This window comes from Phalacrocorax aristotelis, chromosome 8 (assembly GCF_949628215.1).
Source record: "Phalacrocorax aristotelis chromosome 8, bGulAri2.1, whole genome shotgun sequence".
Lineage (NCBI taxonomy): Eukaryota > Metazoa > Chordata > Aves > Suliformes > Phalacrocoracidae > Phalacrocorax > Phalacrocorax aristotelis.
In genome coordinates, this window is record NC_134283.1 from 37529530 (window position 1) to 37553236 (window position 23707).

Below are 23707 nucleotides of genomic sequence, written 5' to 3' on the forward strand. Positions count from 1 at the left end.
TCCCGTATATATTAATAATTAACACTAGACAATGTGTTCCTCATCCGAGAGCTAGCACTGTCCACCTCTTGGTCATTAAGCCACCTCACCACTATAAGCCCTCTCTGTTCTTGTCTGGGATAGTCTCCTTAACGCATCACATTCACCAGTTTCTGATGCAAAGGCCACTGCATGGGTTTAGTTTCAGCACCACACGGGTCAATTGGCCAAAACCCTGGGTGGATTCCCTGTGTGAAAGAACATAAGTCAGTGGGGTAGCTGAATCTTGTGTTAAACATGGGATAGGACTAGAAGATCTAATGATTCTTTCCAATTTGAAATCAATGAGTGTAAGAGTTTATGGATCTTGTAATAACACTTGGTCTCTGATTCCCCAGTTCATCTGAAACCTTGATCTGCTTTTTCATCCTCTCTTGTTATTCACCCAGGTGTTGGGGTGTTGGGTTCATTAACAACTTTGTGGTGAGGGAGAATTTTATTGAAATACAAAGTGAAGTGGTATCTCTGTCAGTGTGGTCAATGGACAGACTCACCTGGAAAGGATATTTATACTGACAGGGAATGATGATGTCACTTTTCACAATTTCCACACATTTAATCCTGGAAAGTTCCACAGAACCCTTCAAAGTCCTTTTTTTCTAAAAGACAGAGAACAGCACTGGGTTAATGCTAATGATTGTGGATTAAGTGAATAATTAGACAAGACTGTTGTGTCCCCAGGAGATTTAACTTTAATGAAGCAGAAGCAAACTGACTGATTATGTAAGACGTTTAAAAGTATAAAGAATCACTCTTATATATGGCACCTCTATATGGATTGCACATATACATATATTTCAAGTCAGCACATGGATTCTTAGAGAACCAGTCAAAACCTTTTACTGAAACTCAGGTTTTATTTTTATTTCCAACAAAATGAAACACCTTTTTAATGAAAAAGAACTATTTTCATGAAATGTTCAGTTTACTAACACTCCTGTTTCATACTGAAAAGACATAAACCAATAAATGTTTAATTTTAAAAAATATTTGCATACTGAGAATTTAAAATTTAAGCATTTTATCTAAAATGTAACATTCTTATTGCATCTGTTTTCCAAAAAATAAAACACTTCTCTGTTTTTGTTTTGGCTGGGGTTTTAGCTAAGAAAAAGTAACAGGAAATTTTGAAATAAATAATGCCCTCAAAAACTTGCTGGCAAAAATATTTTTCTGGCACCTTCTGCTGCATTATTATTCATCACATACCAGATAGCTAGATAACAGTATGGGCAGTTAGGAAAGAGTAAGAAAAGAACAGCTATCCAAGTATCCCAACTACTGCAGCTCAGCCTATTTCCTACTGAATCCTCGCCCCAAAGCTCCTCAGGGTGTGGCATTCAGCTTTTGCAAGAGAAGGGTGAGGCGACGCTGGCACGCAGCAGGCAGGAGCTGAGCTAAGGCTTGGTATGTAGTGCAGGCTTCTGAAGGATTCACTACAAATGTGTTTGCTCTTCGGAGACAAACTGGTTTCCTGTTTTGATTCGTTTTCAGTAGGGATTAAACACTAGCTGTGTCCCAGCTCAGCTTTGCGACAACGTGACGGAAATCGGTGAGATTTAAGAACCCCCAAAACACTGCAAAAGCTTGTTTTTCAAACACAGGTGACTATAAATGGGAGAGAGCATGAACTTCAGCGACCATGTTGTACCTGTCACAGGTTATTCAGAGACACAGCAAGACTTCGGCAACTTCCTCGCGCTCCCCTGGACCCCCAGCCCAACCCTTTTTGTCCTTCACCCTCCAGCTCCCTCTTGCCCCTTGCTCCCCACATCTCCATGACCCTGCAGCTCTGCCCAGCTGGCAGCGGCCATCACCAGGGCAGGGTGCCTGCCCCTCTGCACGGCACCTCCATGCCGACCCTCACTGCTGCTCCGTTGCTACCTTCTGTCAGTAAGTTTAGCCTAAAACAGGGAAGCAGCTGATGCCACTGAGGATGGGGTGAGGTTTGCCACAGTGCATTGTCAGAGACCTCCAAGGCTCCTCAAACCTTATTCTTGCACAACTGGCCAGGTACTTTGCCTTTGTATACTTGGACTTGAAGAAAGAGAGGGTAATTATCAGTGTGGTCTCACGTCGCTCTTGCAGAACTTTCCTGGTGTATTTGGTTTTTGTATTTATATTTGCTTGCAGTTCAGCCAGCGCCTCTGGATTTACTGCCAGCACAATCTCCTGTAGACAGCATCTGCCTACATAGCTCCACGGGGTGGAGAGGGGGTTTTTTATATTAATAAACCCAAGTTCATAGAGCACCCCTAAATGTGAATACCAATTAACTATCAAGAGTATAGCCAAGCCTTAGAAGGCCTTACTGGACCCCTTTTTCACCCTGTGTTTTCTTTTGTTCTTGTCTATTCACTTCTTTATTCCAGACTTGGCTTCCTCTGTCTCTACAACCTCCTCTATCATTTGTTCTGCCCCTGGGACTTCTACCCCTTCCGTGAGACACAAAGCCATTTATTTCCTACAAAAACCTTCAATTTTGCTAGCATTGGATCCTCCTTCATCATTCCTTTGAAGTCCCAGGGCTTAACCACATGCAGTCCTCCTCTGAGGCTTTAGGAAGTGATGCTGTGCCAGTCACCCACTCTGCTTTTTCACTGCAGACTGGTTTTTGATGATACCTTTCCAGACTCTGTTGAAAGACAGGGTCCAGCCTTCTCAAGGAGCTTTGTGCAGTTGTCCTGCAGCTCTCATCACCTACTGTGCTCCTTTTAATCATGTAATTTCAGCACTGGAAGCTCCCCATAATCTCACATTGCAGCGCAGGGTCAGGGTGCATCTCACAACCACTGCATTGCCTAGCAGATCCTCAGCAGATGGGACTTTGCTGATAGCAATTACAGTCCCCTAGCAGCGCAGACAACTGGAATTACTACTCACAAACCAGGCATTACCCAGAAACTGGGCTGGAAGCTAAACATATCCCTGACTGCACTTTAATCCAACAAAAGCAACTGGGTCATTTGGGATGGAGTGGAGAGGAAAAGCCTCTTAAAAATGCTCTCCAAAAACCTCAGAGACTTGTTCCTAAAAGGGCTAGACAAAACATGCTGACAGATCTCCGTTTGTTGTTTCCAGCCTGCCCAGAGTACAATTAAGTAGATGTTTTAGTTGGTCAGTCAGAAGAAACACCAGTGGTCTTACTGGGTAATGTGTGTGGAAAGATAACCAAGGCATGCTGCTGTGCCATGAGGAGAAGTACAGTGTGCTGCAAATCAGTCCATCCTGTTGTATTTCTTTTGGTCTGGTATTTGCAATATGGCAATTCCAGGAAGGTGAGCTAACGGATCTGAATGGAGCCAGGTGCATCACAAGCCCAATGCATTACGGTCTTCATCTTTGTATTTCACCTCCTCTTGCCACACAGCTCCAGCAGCTCTTTCACTGATTAGTCCTTTAGTTTTTGTCTACTGCACAAACTAGGTGACCATAATTGTCCCTATTTGCCTTAGATACCAGGACAATTCACCATGGTACGATTGACATAGCCCTGCCCCGCAACACCCGAAGGCATCTCACCATGCTTGCTTGGGGGATGAGCCACCTGGCATTTATCACATGCTAAGACTACACAACCACCAACACTGCTACTCACCCACGCCACAGCAGCTTGGCCACCCAACAAAACAAATCACTTTTCACCAGCTCATGGGGTGGGGCAGAGGAAGGAGCAGGCCTGTAGAACCCATGGCAGGAGGTTTAGGAAGGTGTCCGTGGCTGCTGCAGGTGACACAGATCTGTGTTGTGAGCACACTTCCTGACCACGACTCTGCACCCTCAGGTTTCACGAATGTCTAAGATCTTGTAAGATACAGGGCTGTGCAGTCTAAGGAATTAGCTGTTCTCTGGCTAACACTTTGCAGTTGCGATTTGTGAAGCCCATTCATCAAATGCACTGCAGCAGGCATTTAGGCTGAAGGTCCCTCGGTGGGTGCTTAAAGGTTTTGCTGAATCCTACTGTATTTACCAAAGGGTCCTGGCAAAAAAAATGTAGCGACCAATGCTGGAAGCAGAGGGAAGGGAGGGAGGCCAAATGCTAGCGAGAGTTATGGCAGGGGTGGGCAGAGCCTTAACTCAAGGAGCATGGGATGAGAGAACAGACAGCATTTTCTGGCAGGCAGAAAGGCAGCATGCCATGTTTCATAAAGCCAGCTCAGTTCAAAAGTTGTACAAGAACTTGTGTTTTGCTTTTTTTGTACTGGTGAGGGGAAAACCAAGCAATTAGGATTCATGCGGCCCCAAACTCCTTGGCAGCAGTTGCTACCAAGGGCTCCCCATGCTGCAGCTGGGCTCTCCTTGCCCCGCGTCACTGGGTATTTGCATTCACCTCTCTCTCCCCCTGTACCTCATCTCCATCGCCTGTCCCGTCCCTTCCTTTGCAATGCTGGCTGTTCCTCCCAGCCCAGTGAGGCACCTCACAGCAGAAAGGAGTACAGTCCTCTCTGTAGCCCTGCTGTGTCAACCCTTGGATATGGAGTCCCTCCTCTGACCACGTGGTCTGTCCATGAGCCTGTGTTTGCGTGCTGCACCCCAGTTGCACCTGGACGTTTACCCTCAGTAGGAGGGTAGGGGAAAGCTAATTTATAGCTGTGGTATAGCAAGGTAGGAAATTCCAGTCCTCTGTAAATGCAAAAACATTTCCATCAATAAAAGCATTTAATGACCTACTCCGTAGCATCAGGGTTTTTTTTGTAAGAATCTGAGCCAAACTTCACTCCCTGTTTTCGCTTATTTTCTTGACTAGAAGGAACCATTCTTAATTAGTGATTAAGTAGATGAGGGGTCTTTGCCTTGGCCCTTGGCATCACCCGCTTGTCACATGTCATCTGCTCCCTGTCCCTCTGCTCCGGCTGGGCTCAGGGTGCAGCCTGGACAGAGGCAGATGATGATCTTGGGGTTTCTTACTCTGTGGGCTTGAGGTAGTGAAACCAAACCAGGTTATTTTTTTCAATGCTATATACAGTCCCTCAGGAACAGGCAGGGGAAAAAAAGCAAAAATGCAAAAGCCTTTACTTCTGCACACCACCACTACAATAAAGCTTATGTAAGTGTGAAAAGAGGCATGCGTGCACGTTGAAATATTTTTAGAGTGGCAAAGAGAGACTGCTGTGCTGGTGAGAGCCGTGCCTTCAACACCTACTGCAGGCACTGGCCTTAAGAGGACTAACGTACCTCTGCAGAGGGCTTATACTTGCACAATGAAAGCTCTCTCGGCCCCTATCCACAGCTCTTACTAGTGACTGGTAACTGAACACAGTAACAACAAATCAGCAATAACAATAATATGACTTAATCATATCATACTACTGTCACCTGTAGCTGTTTTCTAAACTGTGGTACCTGTACACCATGGTGTGACGGAGATGTCAAAATGGGCTCAGGAGATGGGATGAGCTAGTTTCAGGGAGCGTAGGCAATGCAGCTGCCCTGGGGCGGTGCTTGAATGCAGACAGAACTTCACATGTGCCTTTTTAAGAAGGTTTTTTTTCATGAAAATCAATCCCCATTCTAAAATTTGGAAATACAGTGCTCAGCTTCCATCTGTGTTGCTTCCTTTGGCTGCACTTCCATATAGAAAAGTGAATTTACTGAACTTAAGCGCTGTAAATTCAACCTGGGATATTTACACTTTTCCCTCTTCATGTATTTTATCACCTGTCATGAAGACTACAGAGTCGAAGTTGTACTGTCAGCCATGCCTATGCAACCTCACTGCTTTTAAGACCAGAAACACCTGCACTGTTGATACAGGGGCAGTAACAGGACAGGAAAAAAAAACCCAGGAGAAACCCTTTCCACTCAGCTGATTAGGGCTCAGAGTGAGCAGAAGTAAAAACAGAGAGGGCTCTTGTGCTCCGTGAGCCCACAGCTGTGGCTGAATGCCCACAGGGTTGGATGTCTTAAGTAACAAAGTGACAAATTTACAATGTCACTGTTAAGAGCGCTGTAACTGATTTTAAATATTCCCCCAGCTAGGAAAAGCAAAGGGACACAGTCACAGCTGGGAAGTGGCATGGGCTGCTTCTGGCTCAGCACACGTTCTTGGGTAGCACCTCAGAGCAATGAGCTCAGGTTGACATAAAATGAAAAAACCCAACAAATCCCGCCATAGAAATGACTGTCTTCAGAATAATTCAGGCTGATTGCAAAATGATTGAAAAAAAATATTTAAAGTTGAAGGGTCTTTTTCATACAGCTGTATCTGAACTCAGAAAGGCAAAATAAAATCTATGTTTATATAGTCAGATCCTTCAATATATTCCCTATCAGGAAAATATTTGAGGTTATTTTTGTAGTTCTACTCTAAAAGGCAGATACTGACCACTCCTGGATACAGGCCACTTGGCTCATGGACCGCTGGTGTGATCCACACTTCCATACACTCATGTGCTTCAGTTAAGCTCTAGGGATAATACAGGAACTTATATCCATTGCTTGCTCTGATTTCTCTCTACATAACTCCAAATTTACCATAGCCATACTTGAGTTATTAAAATATCTTTTAATGGAGATGAGTATATGGCTTCAAGGCAAGAGGCACCTTTACAGGTCCCACCACTGGTAAGAAATAAATGGGTCAACGAACAGACCATTCCAACAGACTCGTCTGTCTCTGCAGACAGATTAACATCAACGTGAAGCAGAACCGTTGTGCAAGGTGTAACACCTTTCAATGGCAGAGAGCTCAGCTTGATGTGGTTTGGTGAACATCATCTTTTAAAATTAGTGACAGGTTACTGCCTTTTGGGTATGACTTTCTTCAGACCTTGCTGAGCTTCTGCAGTAAGTTGGAAAGGAATTTCTTGATTTGCTGAGCTACCCAAATTCTGCTTATGCCTATGGTGTTACCGAGTCTCCAGTTTACTTTCTACTTAGACTACCAGTCTCTTATGGTCATGTGTTGTTGCTGAGAAAGCAGTTAAGAAGATCACAGAAAATAGTAACTAGGAACTTATGAGATATCACTGGAACAAGATGGACTTATTTTTAATGGTAATTCTCCTGCTATGGTATGCTTCCACCGACCAGAAGACTCAAGCATGAAATTGAACCTCCTTGAACACTGTGTTAGAGTTATTTTCTATCCCTTATCGTATCACACGGCACATTGTGGTATGTGCTATTTTTATCATTAATAGCTAGGATGTTAAGAACTGTTGATTGCTGGATTGATAGAAATGTTGCCTGAACCCTAGCATTGTTCAGTGTTTTGGAAGTTCTCTCTCTTATTAGGAACATCAATAGTTTGAGGTTTTATGGGAAATAAAACAATTTAAACAATTTTAAAATTAAATTTGAAATCTAAATTGAGAAATTTGAATTTTAAAAGAATGTTGTAAGGGACTTTGCATTTCCTGCTAATACTAAGTGCTCCAAAAGAAAATCGGAAAGAGGTGGTAATTGATAATACTGGGATTTTCAGTAGAGTTCTGATTGTTGTGTTATGCTTTAATACCTCCAATATACCCTGTTATGTTTGATATTTAAATCCCTAAATGCAGCTGCTCATTTCACATGTCTATCATGACTATTTTGTCCTCCTACTTGAAACTAAAAAAATAAAATGGTTTACAACTGTTTTCATATCTGAAGGACATGAAGGTGTTTCAGAGTGGGCATACCCTGGATGCAGAATGCATTGAATTGTGTTGAATGACAAAATCAATGGCAATCAGTGCCTGAGATGCCTCCATTTCATCTAAATAGTAGAGATGGAAAAGCACAGCTAAGAGACTGGGAGGCAGCCGGAGGGCTGTCTGCTTCACTGCTGTAGCTCGTCCACGGGCACTCCACAGCAGTCCTCAGCTGCTGCCACACCTGACTAAAGACATTGCAGCCGCTAGCGTCTTTTTGCTATGCTTCCAGGGACCTGCAAAGATGCCCTTGATCACACCCTCACCTGGACATTGGAACAGACTTAAGAAAAGAAGCTGAATCACAGTAGGTTCATACATCAGAAAGTAAATATTTCATCTGACTGTGAGACGTGATGGTGCTGCTTAACAATTGTGCTGCCTGCAGTGTGTACACACCGTTTGCATGCTATCAGTTTGCTCACCATGCAATGTCACTCCCAACTACTAATTTCAGTATCAAATCTTGTTTACTGAGGCCAATATTGTTTGTAGCCAAAGCCTGTTCCACGCAAACAATTTTTGTTACCAATTTGCTTGGTTAATCTCTCAGTTTACCTGGGGAATATCAGCTACAGCAGAATTACTCCTACTATCCTTATAGTCCTATAGGCCAGATCCAGTTTTGAATTTCCACCAAAATTATTTAAAACCAGAGGAATCTGGGTTTTTTAAAGGCCAGAGAAGCCAATAGAGCTACACTGAAGACCCAGATCTCAGACATTGCATGCTTAGCCAAGAGTTGGCCGGTTCACTGTTTTTTCGTTCCTCCAGGCTTGCTAAGGTGTCTGATTTTCAGAATTACATGAGCTGAAAACAGAAGATGTGCAGGAGAAAATTTAAACCACAACTGTTCTGCAAGATTTTTATGATACAAAGTGTATATTTGCATGGGCTGTGTGTATTTAAGGTTCAAGAAAAGAGATCTGGTCAAAAGCACATTTGGCCGTAAGGGTATTTTACTCTCGGCCCATCACAGGGCCTCACACATCTGCAATAGCCCAGTATTTTCACTGAATTCCTACTTTAATATTGGACAAAGCCAATGTTCACATTGTCTCAGGTCCCGTCTGAGATGATTATCAAGGTGCATATGCCTGCCACCAGCGCAAGCGGTTTGATAAGAAAATCAATGTCACCATCAAGAAACAGAAGAAAAAAAAGATGATTCTTGGCTTTCAAATGAGCTTTCTAATACGATGAAAATAAGTCTTTTATGTTACATAAAAGATATGGAATCTCTACTGAATACTGTATTAGTTTCTTCAAAACTATTCTTGACTATAGCAAAGACTGGGAGGAGTGGATTGTACTGAAAGAAGGATTCAGTGAAAGAAGGGAAGCTAAAATATATTGACTAAATTACACCTCTGTTTCATTAAAAAAGTATAAGTTTTAAGGAAAAAAATCGTTCAGGAAGGATGAAAGAGTATAAAGCAACAGGCAGGCATTGCAACAGTATCGGTTACAATGATTGCAATGTAGAGCCAAAGCAGGCTCTGGAAGCAAAAATGGCCACAGTAGAAAAGTCTAATAAAAAGGTAACAATTAGGAAATCTCATATTTATTGTAGTACATTCATATTAGGAGGAATTCCTTCCTTCTTAAAGATATAAAAGAAAACATGGGTTGAATATTTTGCCGCATCCATAATGTTCTCTGATAAAAGAATGATTTGAGCTTTGTAATTTAAAGAAAATGGAAGTATCTGACATTTGCTGGGAAGACATTGCTCAGAAGTAATTTTTAGAAGTTCTTGAAAGATTAAAGAACAATAATAACCTAGGCAAAGATCTAGTAGAAGCAGAACTGGGCATGCACAGAAAGTGCAAAAAAGAAAAATATTAATATCAAATTCTGGAAGATTATATTAGTTATTCCAGCAAAAAGGAGCTATTTTTAGTACCAGACTCTACCACACATTTGTAGAGTTAGAAAGGCCATAGACACTAGACACAGAACAACCCACATTTTGCTTCAAGCAATATATCTAGATATCTAGACAGTATCACAACCCTGAATCATGCCGCAGAAGTCGGCAATAGATGGGAACTTTGTAAATATCCAGAAAAACATTTGACAAGATGCTTCAGAACAGGCTGCCCAAAGACATGAAATCTCTGTCCTTGGCTTTCAAGCAGTGGCTAGTCAAAGCTACAGCCGACTTGTGCTGGTGTTGGCAATAGTCCCTCTCCGAGCATTGATCTAATGCTGGCCCCATGCACGAATTCTAACTAAATGAATTTAAGAAGTTCCCTCTAACTGGTATTACCATGATTCTGTGATTTCACAATAGAAATGAGGCTCACTGTGGCAAACAATAGGAACTTAATCCCCCCTCAATGCCAATAATACAATTCGGATTATTTAGAAATTAATTTTAATGTACAGAGGTGTACTCATTTAGCATTAGGCACAAGTTTGTACCTTGTCACCATTGATTTTATTGCATAAAAATTCATTGAAACAGGTGTGATGTAGACAGATGCCAAGCCTGGCTTCTTTGAGGGTGATATGTGTATTCTTAATAAATTTGCTGGAGATACACATCAGAAGACAGATGGCATTGCAAATTCTGGCAAGCAAACAAGACTTGTTAATAAATACATGACAAGTTACGAAGAATGATCTATCTGCTTAGCTATGTACTTATTTGGAAGGTAGTCTTCAAAACCGTAATTATACACACTTTAGATGAGGATTATAGCTTCATGACTGTTAAGGTATTCAGAATACACAAATACAGAAAGCAATAGAGAATACCGAAAGCAATGAGAAATGGTATGAATGATCACTCTAATTAACAGGAACACCAAAATGAAGATCTTCAGAAACAAAGTCTTAGTCTGTTTACATTAGAGTCTTGTGGAAGAAACCACATCTTTCCAAGGCAGGATGGACACGTTGGATTCGGTGTAAAATAATTAAGGTAAAATGGAACTGCTGGACCAAGGAACAAAGCGCTGCCTTTGTTGCCGTGGGTAGCTGGACTGCTGCAAGTAACACAAAGTGTAGATAATGCAACAGAAGCAGCTGAAGCATTTTTTGGATGCTGTGATAAAAGGCTTTTCAGTCAAGTTTATTCCTTTGTTCTCCTGGAACAAGAGACTGAAAGCAACTTTCAAGACACACTGAAGTGCCATCTTTATAACTGAATATCAAAGATCTGAATGAAAGAGCCCAGGACAAGGCTGATTCATGCTATGTGACCTCTTGAGCATCTGACCAGTGTAGGAAGAATAGCGCTGATGTAAATGAAAAGCAAACTCTGTGCTCCTTTCATCGTTGCCTTTAAAAGCTGGACTAGTAATAGCCCATGCGTGCATGAAGATACAAAATTTAAAAATATTTAAGTGCCTGAACTTCCCAGGTGTAAGGTGCAACTCTCCCAAGCCCTGCAATACTTCTCAGAATGCCTGTATGGGGCAAAATGCCTATTTCTGAAGAGGGAAAACTGTGACGTAGGGACATGGTGCACTCTCCTCAGGTCTGAGCCACCCCAGGATGAGCAGCCCCAATGGAGAAATCATGTAATGGTAATGGTACTGCATTGTCATGGCACCAGCCCAGAAGACAGTGGCCTATTCACCAAGTGTGGCATCAGCCTCAGGCGTCCATGCCACTCTTAGACTACAGCCAGCTTGAAATACAGGGAGAACTGCTTGTTTCTGGCTATCCCCATCCAGGTAGGAATGTGACATGCTGAAGACTGCAAGAACCTCTGCTTAGTGTCTGAAATACCAAACTATCTCTTTTCACTCCTGTTGGCTAACCTGAAGGATTTACAAAACACCACAAGCTGTTAGGCAAATGGGATATCAGTAACTCACCAGTTTAAGCGTTTTGCTAAGTAACCACATTTGAAACTCTGCCCTAGACACCTCTCCAAAGGGATTAATTTGTCTGCTTCTTCTGCAGCACTGCAGTACTGCAAGTTTACTGGCATCCTGAGAGTATCACATAGTGTCCTCACTGTCAGTTATTCTGGTAAGGATCAAACTTGTTGAAATAGTTAAAATGATTACTCCCATGTGCTCGTTTACTCCCATGCACAGGAGGTATAAAATCAGACCCTGGAAATGAAGAATTTTTGCCTGTGGAATTGATTTGCATGTTATAATAAAGGCAGTTCTGACGTATTTTAGTAGAGATGGGGGCTGAATACATGTGCCTGTTGTCAGGGCTTTGCTTTATGTTAAGACAGCACTGCACTGTGCACTGTGTAATGAATTCCAGAAAACACAGCCTCTTATTGTTGTCAGTTGCTGGGGGCTCATTCTCCTAATGAGATATGTAAATATCTTTCATTAACATTAACAGCAATTGTGTGCTTGGCCCCTGAGGAGAACAGTGCTTTCTGTCTAGCTACGGCTGTTACGATGAAAATGCTGTTACAGTTATTGCAAAAATTTGCCTTTATGGTGTTGGTTGTCTGGACAGCTTTTGGTATCATTTACAGAATTATCCCTGTACCCCTTTGACCTGTTTATTTCCTTGCTTTGGACTGCTACAATAAACACTTAAACATCTTTTCATACCCACAGCGTCAATATGCAGAGAAATGGACTGGATGCTAAACTCTGTTAAATACAGGCTACACATCAAACACAGGCAAAACTGGGCTTAACACATAAGTGCATGTTTTCCTTTAGGCTACCCAGTTGAAATCAGTGGGACTTCTCAAGCTGTTATGCAGTTCAGTAGTCGTTTTACTGACTTTATGCACAGGCTGTTGTTACTGACTGACCAGGGACCAGAGAGGTGGGTACTGTACAGTCTTGAACTCCGAGTACAGTAAGCCACTGGACAGGTTGGTAAGGGGTTCTTTAAGAAACTCATTAAAAACTCTTATAGCAAACATCCACAGAGGTTTCCCTTGAAAAATACATACTTTAAAAGCCCAGACAGTTGCTGGCCCCATCTATATGGTGCAGTACACATGCCTAGGGATACTCCCCATCACTGCAGCCAGCTGGCAGAGAATAGCAATGTCCTTGCCACTCTTACCTGAACATCCAGAGCAGGGGGACCATATGCAAAGTGCCCACTGGCAGTGGTGACAGCCTGTGCTAACCCCTGCCAGCCCCACAAGTTATCTGAGAGAGTCCTCGCAGAGCAGAGCCAAACCTGTGCCAGGGCCTGCACTAGAGAACGAGCACTACAGATCATCAATTTCAATGCCTGCGCAGTCGCTCCAGTCCTGGTTCACTCCTGGGCATGGGCATAGCCTGCATGTCGGGCAGGTATCTTAGTTTTCCCTTCACTAGCTTTGGACAAAATTGCTTAGGGTTCACACTGTTCTCAGCACAAAAAAAGATGGTGCCTGCACCGGCTGCCCCAAGCTTTCCTCTCCAGAACTGCAATGACCTGACCACGCGGAGGTCTCACCAGCACGGTCTAATTTTGGGGAAGATTACTGAGGAGCCTCAGGATCAGTTCTGGGAGTATTTCACCAGGAAAACTGTTTTCTCCCAATTTCATATGAAATCCTTCTATTCATGTAACAACCTGATTTTGACAGCTTGTGTCAGGAAAAAATCAGCGTTTCATGGCAAATCAGTCCTATAATTACAGATATCTGTATAGCTGTCCCTCAAATGTGTGTAAGACCCTGAAGTTACATGTGTGTTTACATATACATGTCTACACATATATTATATGTGCATGTTTAACATACATAATATATAACATAAAGTAGGTAATATACCAAACCCTCATCTTGCCTAAGTGACCTTTAGGGAGACTAGGGGAAAAAATTTCCTGCGGCACTCACATAGTGTATGAAAACTATGTCCCACTGAAAGTCACAGAGTCAGATTTTCCAAACTATTTCAGTGTCTAAAGATGCTGGCAGACACCTACTGCAATTCCGCAAAAGGATCTAAGCGAAGTGCATGCTGAATTAATCTCTAGTCCACCAAGACTCAGAAAGCACCAAAGAAAACTAGTTGTGAAGATTTCTCTAAATACCTACAGCAGAATCACTTAGATGCTTTTGAATATTTAACCCAGAATTAAGTGGAATAGTTATAATGGAATTGAAAATCTTAAAGTCATGGCATTTGAAAGATAGTTTGGATAGCAAACAGAGACTCAAACCAAATATAGACAGAGTACGCAGCAATAAATATTATCCTATTTAAATACAGAGGTAAGAAAAACACAGATTTTAAAATAAAAGAAAAAAACCTTTTTGTTGGGGGTATTTGAGAGAAATAACTTGCAAGTAAAAATGACTGTTAACCCCTAAAGCTGGTATACAATCTCAACTAGGTTATGATAAAATACAAGGGCACATCATACTTCACTTTTCTTGTTGTGTTCAGTTTTAACTTAATTTTCTGCAACTGAGTGAGATCAGATGGTCTGAAGCTGCCAGTGCTGGATGGCAAGGCAGCATGATCCCCAGATCTGCTCTGCATACAGTAACAGTGCCTAAACATAATGGATTAACAGCATGTTTGGTGACTGTTGGAAAACAAGCAGTATTATTTACAACCGTAATGAGGCTCAGCAAACATCCAGCTAAATAGAAGGAGGAACTAATTCTTACTTCACTAGAACGCTTCGCACAATGGGGTGTGCAGATTGACTTTTAATTTTCTTCATATTTAGCAAATCAGAGAAATGCAAGCTTAGGGAAATAATGCCTAGTCTGAGCACAGATCTCATCATCACATCCCTTCTGAAGCTAACTCCGAAGACTAGACATGTTACACGTGGCAGCTGAATTTATTTTAAAATGCAAGACTGGTCTCCTACCAGCCATCAGCCTCCTGCCCTGAAGAAAAGAATAAGAGAGTGAAGATCTGTGGATGACTTTTTTCACAGATGTAGTTAGAGTACACCTGTGATCTTTGCAATACGCCACTCCAGGTCACCCCTGTTCTCAGTTGAACTCCCAGGTACAAGCTCACGCATCACTTATAACAGCCCATGCAAAGTTCCTACAACAAAACTAGGCCCTTTCTATAAAATACAAGGTAGTCTTCCTCCTCCATGCGCACCAAATGCCCACTGACCAGAAGCTCTAAATGACCTGTTTGACCATTCTGCGATTTTCAGTGAATGGTGCTGTAGTAAAGACCAGAAATTTTAATAAAATTCAGCAGAGATCATCCTTCCCTCCATTAGCATCCTTCCCTTCCTTTAACAAATTTCATTTCCCTTCATTACTATGAGAGAGAAAATGGCTGACGTACCCCATGGCGATGTTCATAGTAAGCCAACTTGGATTTGGTTAAGACAAAGAAGCGCACTTTAAAATTGGAAGGTGAAGTCCTTCTCTTCTGCTGGGATTTTTTGATCAGCAGTTCCTCCAGGAGCACACAGTTATTCATGGCTGAGCCAAAGATGGTTCCCTCCCAGGACATGGGATGTCTGCCCTATGCGCTGAGTGCCCGTCCAAGAAAGAGACACAAGAAGGAAGACAGTTAATTTAAAAAAAAAAAAAGAAAAAAAAAAGTGTTCAAAAGGCAGCGTAGGTGCTTTGAGCTTTATCTTCCCATCTACAGCAAAGCTTCCTTTCTGTCAAACCATAACCACATCCTCCCTGAAGTCATAAAATGAACAGCACATGTTGAAATATACGCTAAGGTAAATGTTGTGGAAAAAATAACACTTGAGGGACATTCAGTAGATGTGAGTCAATGATTAAGGATTAATTAAAAAGAGGTGTGGCATGATTAAGCATCTGTCTCCTACTCACCCATTTAGTAAATACAGTTATAAATGCATACACTGAACATGGATGTATAGGATGAGTGTCTCTCCTGTACCTTTAGAAGGTCATGCATCCATATTTCTTTTTCGAAGGAATCGTGCCTTCCCATTTACAGTATTTAACAGCTGATGTGTGCGTCTAAGAGATTTCATACAACTTATTTTGAGGAATCTTCCCACATAACATGGAAATTCCTACTATGTAGGCAAAGAAAATTATATCCAGGATATACCTGTATAAGGAATGATAAATATTTGTAGTCATTAGATCCTTAATCAGAAAACAAATGGTTACAATAACTGATAACAAATTAATTATCCTTAGTTACTATTTACTGATTACTGACTGCTTCAGGTGCAGTCTAATGAGTCTGTGGCTGGATGTTCTGGGAGGCACAGGCACAACATGCCCTCTGTGGATGCAATCAAGACCAGTGTAATCAGCAGTGAAGCGAGCACAAATGTCAAACCAAGCACAACTGGTTTCCTCAGGACTTCAGGGCACCATTCAGGGGCAGTCTGCACCAGGCTAAATATAGAAAAATGATAAAATTAATATGTTACCTAATGCACTCAGTACAACAACATTACATTTTAAAACAAATGCAATTTATTTTTGCCTGCTCTTCGAATTTTAATATTTTATTTTTTTACCAGCAATGTGCAAGTGTATTGCTGATGCTATTGAGGATTGGAGAGATGGAGTCTGGCAGGATATGGGGAAACTGCAAGATAAGTATTTTCATTAGTAAGGTATTTCCAAAAATTATTTCAATCAAAATAATTTACCAGTGCTGACTTTTGGCTTTAGTTCAATGTAGCGTTAGGGTATAAGGAGATAGCTCCCTATTGCTCTTATATTTTGAGAGTTGTTTTCAAGCTCCAAAGAAGATACTTTGTTAAATTCAGTTCATGAGAAAACAAAAACTGAACAAATATCAGAATTGCAAACTCTGTTTAAATGAAGACTTGGATTTTATAGGGAAGTTCACAGGCAGACTTCGGAACCATATTTCTCAACAGAATGTACCCATTATCCTTCCCAAAAAAAGAGCTGGCATATCCCTTCCTTGCTGTTTCATGTTGCATTGTTTAGGCAGCATGTTCCAGGGATTCCTCACCAATTTTGTTCAATGCTAATTGAGAACATGCCTTTGCCGTAAAAATACAATTTAAAGATAGCACTTGACGTACAGATATGTAAGAGAATTTGCTAAAGGCAATGCAGCATCATGGAATGGAAACAAGGACAAACAGAAGCTGTTTGCAGTTAATCCCTATATCTATCTCTGTGTGGTGGTCTTGCCAGTGATGAGATGCAGCATATATTGAAACATTCTTCATGTGCAAGTCTAGCAAAGCTGTGTTTCATTTCTTGGCAGAGTGACTGAGTTCCAAGGAACCCTTGTGGTTGAACAAGAAAGATGACACAAGTCTGTGATCTCCCAAAAAATTGTCACTGCTGCCAAGGGGGATTTCACATCTATTTGTAGACTAGGATCAATACTTAGGCCAAATTTCCCAATTCTTCTACAAAACAGTTTGCCTCATGCAATGCAAATATTTAAAAAATGCAGAGTCTGCTGTGAGTTTTCTAAAATTGTGCTCTGCATAAACAGCAGCTATTTGGATACTTCCAGATCTGTTTAGGTGCTTGCACCTGTAAAATATAGGACTTGAGAATTTGCTGGTTTAAATGAGGCTCAAAGATCCTTTCTTGTAATTAATAAACAAAAAAAAAAGGACAGTAGAGTGCCCTGACAAACTGTATGGAGTTCGCTCTGCTAGTAACAGTGAATCCCCTCAAAAAGCTGCTGATCTTAGTAGCATCTTGCTTGATTTGTGTCAGTACAGATGAATTTATAATCACAGTTTGTAATGTCACTGCATTTTTAGCTATGAACACTTACTTAGGACTATGTTATTCTTTCCAGTATCTTCTTTGCACTAACTACAAAGTTAAGAACATTCTGAAAAGCCTTTGTAGCTTGGGCCAAGGTGGTTTGCATTCTGTTGGCAGAGATGTTCATGTCATCTTCTCAGAAAATTGAATATAAATAGAAATGCAAACGTGAGACATTGCAGCTCTGTAGAAAATGCAAGGCATACGGGACAGCAAAGAGATGAGACACCGAAACGTAGACCTCTGAGTGGAGCAATGATGCTAGAGATGAGAGGATGTGGGGGGAGAAGAGATGCAGCAAGGCTGGAAAGTAGTGGGGGGACAGCAAAGAAATTCTTTGAATGTAGTGACTGGCAGCTTGATTTCCTCATGAGATAAGAGATGAGTTAGCGGAGGGACATGAAGAGGGGAGCGATTTAATCAAATGTTCAGATAGGGGGCTTGGCAACTGCACTTCATTTGGTGTAAACATGGTGTGATGTTGATGCATTGTAGGAGGTCTAACGGGAAGATGCTGTGAGGGTCAAGACATGAGCCAAGAAACAAGGAGCAAACAAGATTTGGCTCTGCACGTGGGCGAACTACACAGGCTGAGCTGCCGTGGAAGAGAAGGTACAGACTTGATACAACACATGTAGAAAAACAAGCATAAGAAAATAATCAGAGTTTTTGGCCTGCAGTGATAGAGAATCTGGTAGTTATATTAGAACTAGTGGGATTTAGCAGGCAAGATCAGCCATTCTGGCTTTCTCATGGTGAGTTCAAACTGAGGATGGGCCAGCTAAGATCTTAGACCGGGAAAAAAATAAGAATGACTGGAAGGGAGGAAACAAGTCAACACAGCCAGATTTGGGTGCCATTGATATAAACGCAGGAGCTGGTTTCAGTGAGAGCTGCTAACTATTTCCATTTTGCAATATCTTTATCAGCTGGTAACTCTTCACTGTTGAACTGGAGAGGAAGGTAGGGACTGATGTATTTTTGTATCTACTCTTGCCACAGATCTACCCTTTCATATTCCTTTTCACTTTAATCCCAAACCCCACAGGTAGAAAACAAATATTTCAGTGTAGCAAGCCAAAACAAGAATATGAATGCTCTCTAATGAATATATAGCCAGGTTGACATGTATATACAAAAGCATATGGTCTAAGAATTGTATTTATATTTAATTATACATTTATGAGACAGTAACCTGCTTATGCATATTTCAATTTTATTTCATTTCGAAGATCATGATTTCCTATCCAATTTTTAAATAAAATTATTTGTTGCTTTGAAGACATGACCTGTAGACATAAATCATGTGTCATCACCCACCTGGGTGACTAACAGGTTATAAACTTTTTAAGAAAGGCCTCAGTCACTTAAGGGCTTCAGGACCCTTCTACAGCAGACCAGGAGATACTGATACATGTATAAATAGATATAGTTAGGTAGAAATACCCACTTGTCTAGGGCCAAATTGGCCGCAGACCTGGAAGACGTGAGGACAAGTCTGTAGAGCTCTACACACAAACTACATAGCCTTCCTGAAAGGGCTTCTTGGGTGAGCTGGAATATCCCACTAACACAGGTATCTCATTTCTGGAATCCGACCTCATATGACGGTGCAGTGATACACTGAACATATGAACACAGCCCTTTTGTTCAAGGCTTTTGGCCCCTATACATTGCATGGTTCAGAAATTCTGTATCTTTCATAGAAAGAAATGAAATATAACTGTCCTAAGTATCTTAAAACCATTGTAATCCCTTAAATGAGGAGATAAAGCCTGATTAATTTTTAAGGTATTCTACATCTTCTCTGCTTAAGTGCTTTTATAAAGCCTGCTACCATGTATCCTTTGACACTTTTCCATCCATGTGTGGGAAAATCTGAAATCTTAATGTTTCAGATTTAAGTTTGAGCTGCTGTGTGCACTAAATACTCCTCTGTGCTGGGCAAGTTGAGGTTACAGATAAAGTTGTTCTTATCAGCTGTGGCCTCAGTGGGCTCCTTTTTTTCTTTTAATCACCTTTGTTCTTCCCTTGCTACTTCATGAAAATGGCTCTATTTCTGCTCTGAAAAATGTTGTTTTAGGGATTGGATTTTTTTCTTAGGGGATTTACCCAGATTATGCAGTTCACACTTTTATTACTGCAGACTGTGGAAATCTCCCCACCCGCACATCCTGCTCTGATACCAATGCTTATGTCCTGAAGGCGGCAGAGAAATTTAAAAAGTTAAATATAGATAGTTTTTGTAAAAAAAACAGACTGAAAGTGCAACTATATCTTCACTCTCATAAAATTACTTGTATTCTTCTATAATGTGTAATATTTGAGCCAGGTTTACTGCTTGGGTGCCAGCTCTTCCTTTTCACCAGCTGTTCAATATGATGATTATCATTCAAGCTTCCAGAATTCAACCCATTTTGCTACTCAGCTTTTTTAGAGCATGAGAAACTCTGTTTAGGTTACTCAGCTGTCTTGCTTCTTTGGCATTTCATTATTACCCCAATAAACATGTCTCCAGTAGACCCAAAGAACAAGACCTAAAGCTGCAGAAAAGGGGAAGAATTAGGCCAGTCTTTGTGAGCCAGATGCATCCAGCTTTCCTCTATGTCTTACAACTGCACCTTTGAATCCACTCACACTGCTCCCACTGACCAAGGGAGTTACTCTTGTAGAACCAGAGCAAGATTCTCCTGTGAACTGTTTGGGAGCCCTGGGAAAGTAGATGCCTTGTTCTGAGCATCTGCTAGGGGGATGTAGTGAATTATCCATGATTTGAATGCCTGAGGCAAATCACTCTCAGACTTACTGACATTGGCAGTAACATAGAGAACATGTTTCATACTCACGAACTTCCACAGGGTTAGGACAGGCTCTTCTGTGATGAAGGTACAAATAATCCTTTGCTCAGCTGTTCTCTGTAAGGCAAAAATGCACAAAGGAAAACCCAGTTTCACTGGGTCATACCCAAACTGGGAATTTGTTCCAGCTCCTTTAATTAATGCCTGCCTATCGTGGTTACCATTTCCTTCTGAAGACAAAGGCATGACTTACACTGCTGGCAAAACTGCAGTGCTGCAAATCCCACAGTTTATTCTGGCAATATCACGTTTGTAGCTACCCAGGTTACTGATGGCTGGATAGGCGTTATTTCTTCATGCCATGCAAACATGTTTTTTGAGGCATGTTCATTTACAAGTTAGAACAGGCAGTCGCAGTCACCACAGACATGTGACCAAGTAAAGACCCAGCATTAATGTCTGGCTTAATAATCAGGTAATGGAGGTTGCTTCCAGAAACAACATTAAGACTATGAGCATAGGAAAAAGTGGTGGCTGATTCTGTCAAAATGTGCCTGGATTTTCAGCCATGCCAATTTATTAATGAGAGATAGTGAGATATCTGTTTTATTGCTAAATAACCATCCAGGCTCTGTGCTGAGATTTGAACCTGTTCCAATACCTGTGACAACAGGCTGTACAGCAAAAAGCAGTGCAACTGTCATGTGCACTGAAGATTGGTGTGCCCCAATTATTACATGACAGGAACATTAAACTTCTTGCCTACATTAGTAGGTGCACCAATAGACTGCAGCTGGTATTTTAGTCTGAGGAGTCAGAAAGAAAAGGCAGCACAGCACTGCGCTGCAAATTCATTAATTCCCAAAGCCACAGCAGGAAACAGGGAGATGGGAATTAACCACAGGAGATGGAGACATAAAGCTTGCTTAAGTCCCCTTCACACCCAACAGCCTCCTTTTCTCTTCCGCTCCTCCCTGGTATAACCTGCAACAAAGCCTATAACAATCACCAAAAAAGGAAATTCCTGAGCCATTGCTTAACTAGGCTGTAAGATGTAATGCTCAACCTAAACCCAACAAGAACCTGGAACTGAGTTTCATTTTGGGGCTATTTTTCAGACAGTGTGGGGAAAAAAAACCACTTTTATTTGCTGTTTAGAATGCAATAGCAATAAAAAAATGGAAAAAATACATTCTAGCACAGAAGAGAGCAGTGCTGTTCTAAGACCATGCATGAAACTGGGGTTTGTATTTAGTGTGTTTGTACAATGCCTGGATCCAAATTCTACTAAAATAACTTAGCATACTGCAATGGCACACACTCTGCATACTGCTGCTGAATTAACAGAAGTGGAATGCCTGATAATGAAACATGCCAATTTGCCTAAAAGTAGTTATGAAGAAAAACAAAGTAAACTTAACTAAAGCAATACAATAAGATGTTGTGTCTTTGAGGCAGAGAACTGATTCTTCACCTGCTGACGGGGTGTCCAGGTTCATTCCGCAATTTGGAGATGCTGTAGTGATTGTGTTGTATTACCAGTGGTGGGCTTGTACTGGATAGCATTCTTATTTCTATTTATAAAGAGCTGAAATGTAGCAAAAAGCTATTTGTAGAGTGCTACACATGACACTCACCATTGTTCTTAATTTCTCATTTGGAACCACTGTAAACAGAAATGTTAGCAGCTCCTCATAGGCTGGAAAGGGTCATCATGGGTCTTCTGAGAATCAGCCATGCTACCAATAATGAGACTGAAACCCTTTTTTCTTCTTCCATTAGTTGATGTTATATCCCGCCTGTCTTGGCTACTACATACAGACTGGGAAAACAACTCATGAAGATCACAGAGATCATGTGAAAAACAAGTGCTCGGCCCCCCACTACCTTCTACTCTTTGAAGTCACAGCATTTTACATCCTTGCTGCACAGTTCACTGAGTGCAAGGCAGTAGAGAATCAAGCTCAGCTCCTGTTAAAAGAATGTGAAATCAAAGTCTGGAAAGTCCAATAAAACCAAAGGTGTGTTAGTGCCTCCTACTACATGGGGTTTCTCGTTCACCTCTGGAGGTGGTGCTTTTTATTCCTCCCTGTCTTTCAGGATATGATGTAACAAGATGATACGAGAAAAACTAAGAGCTTGCTGCTACAGAAACAAGGAGAACCTTTCCCCTCACCATCTCCCCGACCTCCTCCCTCCCTTCCTTGTGCTCTCCTCTCTCAAAAGAGATGCTCACAGGATAGATGAGCTGACTTAACTCACTAGAAGAGCAGAAAACATAATCCAGAAAAATTACAGTCATGTTTCCTGTGGGGTTTGGAGTTGCATCAGTTTAATTTGCAATTCAATGCCTGACGGTGATAGTACAAAGTACTGAGAAGGATGACTGAACAGCCAGAAGTGGAGGCATGGAGAAGCAGTGAAGGAAGAAAGGAGAGCGGGACCAGGAAGAAGGAGTGGGGGAGGGGGGTGAAGGAATGAGACCTCCCTTTCCAAAGCAGAAAACTTTTTAGTTGCAGCATGGAACTCCACCCTTGCCTGTATTTGAAAACCATGCTCTCAGTTCCACATTGATGTGCCTTGAGGTCTGCATCTCCATCCTGGAGCACTTTCGTTTCTGCAAAATGATTATTTGTATGCATTGAAGTCCTACTTAGAAACAACCACCATGTTAAAAAAAAAGAGAAAAAACTGAAAGATAAGCCACCTTGGATCCCCCTGGCTGATAGTCATGATTTTCTGCTCCAAACTGTTTAGATTCTTAAGTGACAAGATCACCAGCTGATGCAAGGAGCAATGTGGTAAAGTATTTTGATTTTATGAATGAAGATTAGAAGTCTCTTAAATCTTCCTACTGATCCCAAAGGACCTTGTGGCTTAATATTGAGCATTTGAATGACTGGTTCATGCCAAACAGCAAGGCTGTGGCACGGGAGACTACCAGAGTCCCAGTTCAATGTCTACACCAAAGCACTCCACTCTGCGGAGACCGTGAGTTCCGTAGCCATGGTAGGAAAGCTGTGACTGGTGGCAACTTTTTGAACTTCTTAATTAACTTGTTTGTTTCAGTCTTTTGTCAAAATAATTAAAGCATACAACATTTATTTTAGAATCAAATTACCTTTTGTGCCTTCCAGTTTTCTTGCTAACAGATTGTGTACTAGCACAGCTCCTAGTTTCGAAAGGATGGTTAGCCCGAGTCCAGTGCTGAAACACTGAAACACAACATGGGCAAGCCACGTTATCCTGTTGTGTTTCTTCTGCGCTGTGCTGCTCATTAGGATATTTCTGCACAAAGAATAATAGCTTTCTGTACGCAGGCTCCTGAGCCTGAGCAAGGCATTCACAGTCGTGAAGTTTCAGTCCGTATGGATGTATTTCTGAAAAGAACACCAGACTAATTCACATCTTGGGGCACCACAAAATCCTTAATGGAAGGACCTTTGTCTCACTTTTTAAGTAGACGTAATGGCATCAAGGGAAGAAAATGTGAAGACCCTGCTTCAGATATCAGATGGCATCAGACCTGTCAGTCTAGAGTCTATTGACAAACACAGATTGTCCCTGATCAATTTACTGTCAGTTTTCCCTAAATCAAAGTTGTAAGC

The 23707-nt window shown here is 41.5% G+C and overlaps 1 protein-coding gene across 1 annotated transcript in view; it reads right to left on the reverse strand.

Annotated features, from left to right (window-relative positions):
* ITK (IL2 inducible T cell kinase) overlaps positions 1–15167 on the reverse strand; it is a 33537-nt gene extending 18370 nt beyond the window's left edge. Inside the window, exons 1-2 of the mRNA XM_075102616.1 lie at positions 14879–15167; positions 534–638 (exon numbers count right to left, since the gene is read on the reverse strand). Coding sequence (XP_074958717.1) covers positions 534–638; positions 14879–15049 — 276 coding nt within the window. The 5' untranslated portion in view covers positions 15050–15167. The remainder of the gene's footprint in view (positions 1–533; positions 639–14878) is intronic.
* Between the last annotated feature and the right edge of the window lie 8540 nt (positions 15168–23707).